The sequence below is a fragment of the Musa acuminata genome, unplaced genomic scaffold (assembly GCF_036884655.1).
Source record: "Musa acuminata AAA Group cultivar baxijiao unplaced genomic scaffold, Cavendish_Baxijiao_AAA HiC_scaffold_1138, whole genome shotgun sequence".
Classification (NCBI taxonomy): Eukaryota; Viridiplantae; Streptophyta; class Magnoliopsida; order Zingiberales; family Musaceae; genus Musa; species Musa acuminata.
Genome location: NW_027021350.1, coordinates 2,681,886 through 2,692,447, shown reverse-complemented (window position 1 = coordinate 2,692,447; position 10,562 = coordinate 2,681,886). Strand labels below are relative to the sequence as shown.

General features: G+C 35.8%; 1 protein-coding gene across 2 annotated transcripts; it reads left to right on the top strand.

Annotated features, from left to right (window-relative positions):
* Positions 1–5,160: 5,160 nt before the first annotated feature.
* On the top strand, positions 5,161–7,084 carry LOC135671283 (receptor-like protein kinase FERONIA). 2 transcript variants are annotated; one of them, XM_065179323.1, is made up of 2 exons: positions 5,161–5,293; positions 5,379–7,084. In XM_065179323.1, the coding sequence occupies exon 2, from the start codon at positions 5,492–5,494 to the stop codon at positions 6,929–6,931; it is 1,440 nt and encodes a 479-aa protein (XP_065035395.1). In that variant the 5' UTR covers positions 5,161–5,293; positions 5,379–5,491; the 3' UTR covers positions 6,932–7,084. The 2 variants fall into 2 exon arrangements, with proteins under 2 accessions (XP_065035395.1, XP_065035396.1); XM_065179324.1 differs by having other exon boundaries at positions 5,247–5,293; positions 5,502–7,084.
* Positions 7,085–10,562: the final 3,478 nt, after the last annotated feature.

Sequence of the window (10,562 nt, the reverse complement as noted above, 5' to 3'; positions counted from 1 at the left end):
AATGTATTTATTTAGAAGCTTAAATGTTCAAAAATATTATATGAAAATATGAAATTTTGATAAAATTTGAAGAATTTAAAGAAATTAAAAAATTCAGAGTATTCATAATTTAAAAATATCATAAAATATCATATTAATTTTTAAAAATAGAAAAGTTATATTTTTTTTTATCCATCTGGGAGTAATTGATATATTATAAACTTGATTGAATTTTGATGATGATTTTAGTCGATACAAATAAAGTTCATATTATAAGAGGATTTTTTAAGAGATACCCTTGATGAGAGGAACTCTCGTAATCACTTATTCTAGAACCTCTACTCTCACTTATATATAGATAGGATCTCTTAGGAACTAAACGAAATGTGACACATCACGATACGATGGATGTAGATATAGACGTGGATATGTGACAATCACTAAGAGATTACGATTCCTCTCTCATCCTCTATTGTCCCTAATCTATCAATCTTAGTAGTCTTGTGAAAAAATATGAAGAGATGAGAAGGAGAGTCTAGTTCTCCTTATAGATTGACATCACTATGATATTTGGATTTGAAGATGGTGCCAGATATAATAAAGTTCTTTTCAAATGGCATCCAAAGATACACATCAAAAATCTAATTTATTGTTATTTGATTTCAATCCTAGCATTGAAGTTTTTTCGCATTACATATAGCATATTACAGATTTTATGCTAACTCTTTCCTATAATAATTTTAATCCCTGTTTTCATCTTAATTATGAATAATTTGAAGAGTTTTGGCTTAGCACATGATATCCCTCTTGTTTAGATATAAAACTGTGAATCTAAAATTTTTCATAATTATAACCTTTCTACTTTGTTTTAACTATAACTCTCTACAATGAATTTGGATTTAGACAAAACTTATTTTATCTAAAAGTAGATTCATAGATCTTTCTTTATAGTTTGATTGAAAGATTTGAAGTTTAAATACCTATCCAAACATCTATTTTAATTGATCCTATAGATTCTACAAAACAAAGACCGTAATTTTTGATATTTCGTTACTAAATTGCTTATAACTTTCTATTCGGAACTCTAATTAAACAAAACATAATTTATTGAAAATCTAGACTTATAGATCTTTCTTTCATATCTTACTTGAAATATTTGAAGTATTAATGCTTACCAAAACATCTATTTCAATTAACCTTATAGATTTTACAAAATGGGAAAGATAATTTCTGATCTTTCTATATTAAATTACTTGTAGATAATTTCTGATCTTTCTATATTAAATTACTTGTAACTCCTTGCTGGGACTCTATATTTTATAAAACTTAATTTATCCAAAAGTAGTTTGATATAGCTTTCAAATAACACATTTCTTGAGTAAATTAGAATATAATTGATTATTCAAAGAATTTATATATTGTGCCTTATAGATTTTGCTAGAATAGAATTTTTGCTAATTTTGCCTATTCTTATTTCATCTCTTTCAAATCCAATTCTTCCCTCAATTGAACCTTGTGTGATTATTTTAAACTTTTATAGCCTTTATCATTAATTCTTATTATATTTGAATGTATTGCGTAAAAGTTTATATTTGCATCATATTATTTCATATAAACACATATATATTTTTATTATTTGGTATCTACTTATGATATATGCTAAATTTATTATTTACAATATCCTTTTATACTTTAGTATTTGTGGAATAATATAAATATTTACTAGAAATAAAAAAAAGAGTTATATTTAGAGCTCGTGATACTCTACTAGCCCCCTTTGACTTTATCCAGATATGGGTGGATGGAGTTCCCAAATGTGTAAGACTTATATCTGGTGGTCAATCAGAAATAGATGGACTATATTATATTATGATCTTATTTCACCCTCTATATTTTTGATATAATATTCAAAGTATTTCTTATAAGTTTCTATGTGAGCTTTGGATAAAAATGAAATGAATATAACGTTAAATATATTATTTTAGCTTATGTCTCTTATTAGTTCTTTTGATATACTCCAAAATATTTTATACGCTATTGATATGCTCCAAAATATTTTATATACCATTGATATATTATAAAATATTTTATATGTAATTGATATGCTCCAAAATATTTCATACGTGATTGATATACTCCGAAATATTTCATATACTATTGATATGCTTCAAAATATTTCTAAAATATTTCAAGTGATGTGGTGTATGATTATAAACTACATATATTTTATATATGTGAATAATGTTGGAATTGTTTTTAGTATCCCCGAATGTTTGAATCTTAGATTAGATTGTTGATAAATTATAAATTTTCTTGATTTAAGATAGGTTCACGCCTCTTGAATGTGTTAATTTAGAGAGTGTGATAATATTATATTTATATTTTTCTTTCATTGATTTTTTTCTTAACTTTTCCAATGGATTCATTAAACTTATATAAAATTGAAGCTCTAGCAATAGCCCAAAATAACTTTCTAATATTTTATCTCATATATCGATCACAAGATTTTTTGATAGATAATCATGCAATAACTATGATTTGCTTATCAGAAGATCTCCTTTATAGGTGAAAGAATTTTTGGATTTAAATCACTAATAATTGTTAAAATTAATATTTAATAATATATATTCTCAACTAATGCAAGAACCACTTTACTTCAATTTCTGTCATGTATTGCATCATATTTGAATGTATTACATAAAAGTTTATGTTTACGTCATATTGTTTCATATAAACACATATATATTTTTATTATTTAGTTTGTGCTTTCTAATACATGCTAAATTTATTATTTATAATGTCCTTTTATACTATATTGTTTGTGGAATAATATAAATCTTTACTAGAAATAAAAAGGGGAGTTTTATTTAGAGCTTGTGATACTCTACTAGCCTCCTTTGACTTCATCCAAATGTGGGTGGATGGAGTTCCCAAATGTGTAAGACTTATATCGGGTGGTCAACTAGAAATGGATGGACTATATTATATTATGATCTTATTTCACCTTTTATATTTTTGATATGATATTCAAAGTATTTCTTATGAGTTTCTATGTGAGCTTTGGATAAAAATGAAATGAATGTCGTTAAATATACTATTTTAGCTTAAGTTTCTTATTTTTTCTTTTGATATAATCCAAAATATTTTATACACTATTGATATGCTCCAAAATATTTCATATACCATTGATATATTTTAAAATATTTCATATGTCTAAAATATTTCATACGTGATTGATATACTCTGAAATATTTTATACACCATTGATATACTTCAAAATATTTTTAAAATATTTCAAGTGATGAGGTGTATGATTATAAACTACATAAGTTTTATATATGTGAATAATATTGAAATTATTTTTAGTATTCTCAAATGTTAGTTTGAATCCTAGATTGGATTATTAATGAATTATAAAATTTCTTGATTTAAGATAGGTTGACACCTCTTGAATGTGTTAATTTGGAGGGAGTGACAATATTATATTTATGTTTTTCTTTCATTAGTTTTTTTCTTAACTTTCCCAATCGATTCATTAAACTTATATAAAATTGGAGCTCTAGCAATAGCTCAAAATAACTTTGTAATATTTTATCTCATATATCGATCACAAGATTTTTTGATAGATAAATCAGACAATAACCATGATTTGCTTCGGAGAAGATCTCCTTCATAGGTGAAAGAATTTTTGTATTTCAATCACTAATAATTATTAAATTTTATATTTAACAATATAAAATTATAACTATCAATAGATGTTGTTATTATCCAAGTACTAGGATATTTGCCTAATAAATATGCATCGTCATTATAAAAATAAGTCATATATATATATATAATTTAAAACTTCTGTGAAAGCTCAAAATATTATTTAAAATTTTTTTTTATGTTATTAAGATATGAACATGAGTATTATAGTTATGAAGTTTTAAATTTCTCAAATGATGTGGTTGGATGCAATATCATGTTGTTGAGGGAGAAGAGATGAGATCAAATTAGATCAACATTGTTTAATGCCGATGCAGCGTTGAAAAAAAAAGTCAACATTGGATGGAAGACAGGTTGTACTACAAGAAAAGGTAAGATGTTTGATGATGTGAACAGTGGCTCAACACCCAAGAGGTGTCGCTGGAGCAAGAGCAGTGGACACGAGCAGATCTAGGGGCCTGTGATTTGCCCCGATGTTGTGATATACAATGTCGCTAATGGCCTATAGTGAGGAACACACTATTGGCCAAAAGTTGGAGAGGAGGGAGCGTCGCCTGTGGTGTGAGAAGGTGGACGATGGAGAGTCACCGATGGAGGGTCATCTATACCGGGAGAGTCACCTGTAGTGGGAGAAGGAGGAAACACCGGTGTGAGAGTAAGGAGATACATGTAGCGTGTAGCTTGCGTTGTGGTGTGAAAGAGATAAGTGGAGAATGGCGAGTAGAACAAAGTTACAAGGAAGAGGAATCACTATTGCTGGACACAGCAACAGAGAAAAAAATTCACTTGCAACGTGCGGTTTACGTTGTTGTGAAAAAGAGATGAGTGGAGAATGACTATGTAAAATAGAGTTGCGAGAAAGAGGAATCAAAATTGCTGGAAACGTTCCAAGCAAGAGAAGTTATGAAAACGGTAAATTTCATTTATACGAAGTATTGTATATTTATAAAGGAGAGATTGATTGTCCTCGAATCATGAATCATATTAATTGATCCTCAAATCATGATTAATTAAGGATCATGACATATTAGGAATACAATAAACTCAACTATAATCTTCTATCATTGATCCTCAATCATAATCTTCTACCATCCTCATCCCTATTAAATCTATAGTGAATCATATCATAGTAAATTAATAATGAATCCTTAGTGAATTGACAATCCAAAAGATATTGATTTGAGAAAAAATAAAAAGAGCATCCATGGATAAAAGCGCAAAGGTGGGAAGCAAATGATGTTGTTTGAATTTTATATTTTTTCTAAAACTTTATCCTATATAAAAATATATCTAATAAGAAAATTTCTATAATTATATATACAATTTAACCTCTATAATTGTTGAGGTGACATGAGAAAAAGATCCCACCATATAATTCATTAGTCAAGTCTTTGGTCGACTAATTGCATATGAATAACAAACTCGAGTGGATGCCAGTCTTTATGTTGACTCCGTGTGTAAGTCGTTGTTGACGAAGACTTCATCCTATTCACTTAAACATCTCGGACTCTTGCAATCTATTGCTTGCGACGATTGTGGCGCCGACTCATATTATGAACGCCTCCCCTCCGCGACTCCCAATTCAACTCTCTCGCAGTTCTTCGTGGTAACTCTCTCTCTACCGCCTGATTTCTCCCTTGTTTCCAAGGTTGATTTTGATGCAATATTAGCTGGTTTTCCTCTGCTTTTAGCTGAACGTGAGCGCGGGAGTTGAAGATTTAGATGTTGAATGCTAATTTTCCCTGCTGAATTCCGGAGAGTAGAGTGAGGCCAATCGATTTCTTCGTTAAAGATCCGATTTTTGATGGATTTAGGGTTCCTTTTCCTGGATCAGTCATGGTCTCTGATGCAGCTCCGTTCCTTTCTCTGTGCCTCCTTCGCCTTCTTGCTACTGGCGACTACTTTGGTCGTCGTTGCTGTAGACAACTCCACCTATTACGTGCCAAGAGACGACATCCTCCTCAACTGCGGCGCCTCCGGCCAGGCATCTAGCTTCGACGGACGATCCTGGACCGGCGACACCGGAACCAGGTACGCCCCCTCCTTGAACGGCGACGGCTTCGATGCTCTACGGAAAGATCCATCGGTCTCCACTGTCCCGTACTCCACCGCTCGGGTCTTCACTTCTCCCTTCACCTACCGCTTCCCTCTCAGCGCCGGCCGGATATTTATCCGCCTCCATTTCTACCCTTCCGATTACTCCAACCATGCCGCTTCCGATGCCTTCTTCTCCATCACAACTGGCCCTTACACCCTTCTTCACAACTTCAGCGCCTTCCTAACTGCCGATGCCCTAAATTCTGCCTATCTAATCCGTGAGTACTCCGTAAACGTCTCCACCGGCGGCCTGAACCTCACTTTCACCCCATCGACCACCCATCCCAACTCCTATGCTTTCATTAACGGTATCGAGATTCTATCAATCCCTGACTTGTTTAGCTCAGCAACACCTTTGCTTGTCGATGGAGATGATGATCATAATGTTTACACTATCGATCCCGACCAAGCTCTGGAGACAGTTTACCGGCTCAATGTGGGTGGGCAAGCAATTTCCCCCATCGAAGACTCCGGTTTGTTCCGCTCTTGGGACGACGACTCGCCTTACATTTATGGGGCTGCATTTGGTGTGTCCTACTCCAATGATCCGAATGTTACCATCACATACCCGACCAGTGTTCCAAATTACATTGCACCACCGGATGTCTACTCCACAGCAAGATCAATGGGTCCAAATGCACAGGTGAACTTGAACTACAATTTAACCTGGATTCTCCCTGTGGATGCTGGCTTCTATTACCTTGTCCGGCTACATTTCTGTGAAATCCAGTATCCGATAGTGAAGAAAAACCAGAGAGTCTTTGACATCTACCTTAATAACCAGACTGCAACAGAAGAAGCTGATGTCATTGGTTGGAGTGGCGGGATCGGTATCCCTGTGTACAAGGACTATGTGGTGAGGACAATGGGAAGAGGGCAGATGGATCTGTGGGTTGCGCTTCATCCAGATACACTCTCCAAACCAGAGTATTATGATGCCATCTTGAATGGGCTTGAGGTGTTCAAGCTGCAGAACAGTAATAACAGCCTGGCTGGTCTTAATCCAGGAGCATGCTCGCAGCTCTACGATGATCCTAGAGATCTCAGGAAGGGGAGTGCGAAACATAAGAGTGACGTTCCTGTTATTGTTGGTGGCGTGGTCGGAGGTTTTGCTGTTTTGCTGTTTTGCTCGCTGGTTTTTGCCTGATTGGAATGTGCAAATGCCAGAACGAAGGAAGGTGTTGGGAAAAAACGGAATAATTTTTTTCTATCAAAATATCAATATGTTATCAAAAACAAATATGAACGCAGACCAAATTTTTAATATATAAAACCCAAAAAAACTACGGGACTATCTCAATCTTCCACTAATTATATATCTTGGCTCAATATCTTCTTCATATAGATAATCTTATGATAAAAAAATTTTAGATCTTACAAAATGAGTATAATAAGAAAATACTTTAAAGAGAGTAAACTTTAAATCAGTACCGTTAGGGTTATAGAATTTGCTACAAAGATTCTCCATATATAATTTGGGTCAAAATTGATAACATTTGGCCACTTATAGTCGACCACAAAAACTCAAAATCCTATTTCTTCTCTCTCTTTCTCTCTCTCTCTCTGTTCTTTTTCCTCTCGCTGGATACCGCCACTATTCTGTACGCTGCACACACAAAACCCTCGTTGGTTGCCCGCACTGTACATGCATTTTTTTTCATCTACATGCTTTAAGCTTCTCCTTAGGTAAAGAATTTGGCAATATATTTGATCCATTCTCTTTGGTATGTATTTTTTTCATGTGCAATTCTTTCATCTAAAGTACATCACGAATCCAGTGATATCTCACATCAATATGTTTGGATATAGAATGGTACATTGAATTCTTGGAGAAGTGAATGGCGCTCTAACTGTCACAGTAAATAGTATATCCTTCCTGTTTCAAGCTTAATTCATATAGAAACTTTTTCATCCAAAAAGCTTCCTTGTAAGCTTCAGTAATTACTATGTATTATGTTTCTGTGGTTGATAAAGCAACACAATTCTATAACTTAGACTGCCAAGAGACTACTCCCTATACAAATATTATCAAGAACCCCGAAGTGGATTTCCTGGAATCAGTATCACCTGCCATGTTTGCATCTATGTGCCCTTCTAACACAAGTTAATCACTGCCAAAACATAAACACAACCTGGAAGTACCTCTTAGATATCTTAATATCTATTTCACTGCTGCCCAATGTTCCTTACCAGGATTAGAGAGAAATCGGTTGACAACTCCAACCGCATGAGTTATATCTGGTCTAGTACAAACCATAGCATATATCAAATTGCCTACTACAGATGAGTAAGGCACTTCGAACATTTCTTCTTTTTCTTTCTCACTTGTAGGACATTGTTTTGAACTAAGCTTGAAATGACCTAGAGAACAAACCGCTTTAGCTTTACTCATGTTGAATCTTTCAAGAACTTTTTCAATGTAAGTCTCCTAAGATAACCAAATATTCCTTTTCTTCCTATCATGAAAAATCTTCATACCTAGTATTTGTTTTACCAATCCCAAGTCTTTCATGGCAAAAGACTTACTTAGCTCTCTTTAAAGCTTTTTAATTTTACCAACATCATGGTCAACAATCAACATATCATCAACATATAGTAGGAGAATAATGAAATCATCATTTGAATTTTTTTTCATAAACACACAATGATCAGATGTGGTTCTATTATACCCTTGGCTCATCATAAATGAATTAAACTTCTTGTACTACTGTCTAGGTGCCTGTTTGAGTCCATATAAGTTTTTCCTAAGCTTATATATCAGATTTTCTTTTCTCTTAACTTTGAAACATTCTTGTTGCTCCATGTAAATTTCTTCTTCTACGTCACCATGAAGAAATGCTATTTTCACATCAAGTTGTTCAACCTCTAAATTCAAGCGAGCAACCAAACCAAGAACAACTCGGATAGAAGACATTTTTACCACAGGAGAAAATATTTCTTCAAAGTCAATACCTTTCTTCTAACTGAATCCTTTCACAACTAGTCGTGCCTTGTATTTTTGTTGTGAGCTATTATTTGCTAGTCATAAGTGCCCAGCAAGCCAATCACGTGAGTGATGGCACGTGTGACTTGATACAGAATCTTTTTGCTTATTATATTTTTGGCGTATATCACTTTATAACTATTGCATAAATGCATATGTATAGTGATGTCCTTGGATTTGTGCAATGGGAATCGGATCGTGATGAGATCACGATAATGAGATCGATTCACCTTTAAACACATATCCTAAATAATCCCGGTCATAGGTTACTCGAGAGGGACATCGTGATAACCGGATAGACTGGTGTGCTGTATACCCGTCCATATGATGGATGCAGCTGGTCTCATAGCTGCTCGTGTAGGGACACTAGGGATACAGTACAGGTGCTCATTGGAGAATGAGTTCACTGATTGATCCGCTTACGGAATGCTGGATGGTTGATGATGCCTTATTGTCAGACAACGATTCCGTAGTCCTAGTGGTGTATCTGGTTCTTAGACTTGAGACACCAAGGATGTCCTGTATGAGTGCTCCACTCTTTGATACCAGACTTATAGGTTTGGCTGTTCCCAGATCTAGTACAGCTGGTCATTGGGAGTGGTAGTCGACCTTACGAGGGCTATTGAGTGTCGATAGAGGATCATCCACTCTCGGTATCATGAGAGGAATATCCCATGTGTTCTTGCTCAGACAAATCCCTGGCCAGGGTCATTCGGGTTGAGAGAGAAAGAGTTCTCCGGGAGAATCCGATTAGAGCGAGACTCAAGTAGAAACCGTATGGGTCTGACAGCACCATGCTCGATATACGGTCTCTGGGATATTAGATGGATGAGGGACTATAGGTACATGGTAACTGAGGACAGACAGGTCCAATGGATTGGATTCCCCTGTATCGTCTGGGGACTACGGCGTAGTGGCCTAGTACTTCCGTAGTCGATGAGTCGAGTGAATTATTACAGAGATAATAATTCACTTAGTTAGAAGGAGTTCTGACAGGTATGACTCACGGCCAGCTCGATATTGGGCCTAGAGGGTCACACACATATGGTAGGCATTGCGATGAGTAGAGGTTCGGATATGAGATATCCGACGAAGCCCTTGTCTTATTGGATGCAGATCCAATACCCACTAGGGAAAAGGACCCATTAGGGTTTTGACACGGGATCTCTATAAATAGGAGGGATTCACAGCCTCATAGGCGAGAGTCTTTGCTTGCCCTTCCTATTCTCCTCTCCCTCTCCACCTCAGAGTAGGCCTGGAGTTTTGAGGAGCGTCGTCGCAACCCTGCTGTGTGGATCACCGCTAGAGAGGAGGACGCTTGACCTCCTTCACCCTCTCCTGAGGATCTGCAAGGAAACAGGGATATACGATCTCCCTAGGTAACACAATCTCTATACGCAGTTTTGTGTTTTGCGGATTTTGCGCACCAATCTTCGCACGACGACGAACATCTTTTTGGGAATCGGGGATTTTTGTTTTCTTGTTCTTCCGCTGCGCATATGATGTCGCCCCCCATGATTTCCCAACAGTGGTATCAGAGCCAGGTTGTTCGTGCGAATGATTGGTTTTTGAACTGCGTGTGTTGTGTTTAGGAAGAATATTGACGTCAAAATCGTTGACGCAAAAGCAAGGAAGGGCAGCAACAGTTGCTGCCCTCGATCTGCATGCCTGCAGCCAGCCGCAGCCGCAGCCAGGCAGCACAGCGCCGGCGCATGCGCAAGCGCTGTGCCTGCAGTAGCCGGCCGGCGATCTGCTTGCAGCAGGCTTGCGGCCGGCGGGGCTGGGAGCCCGCTCG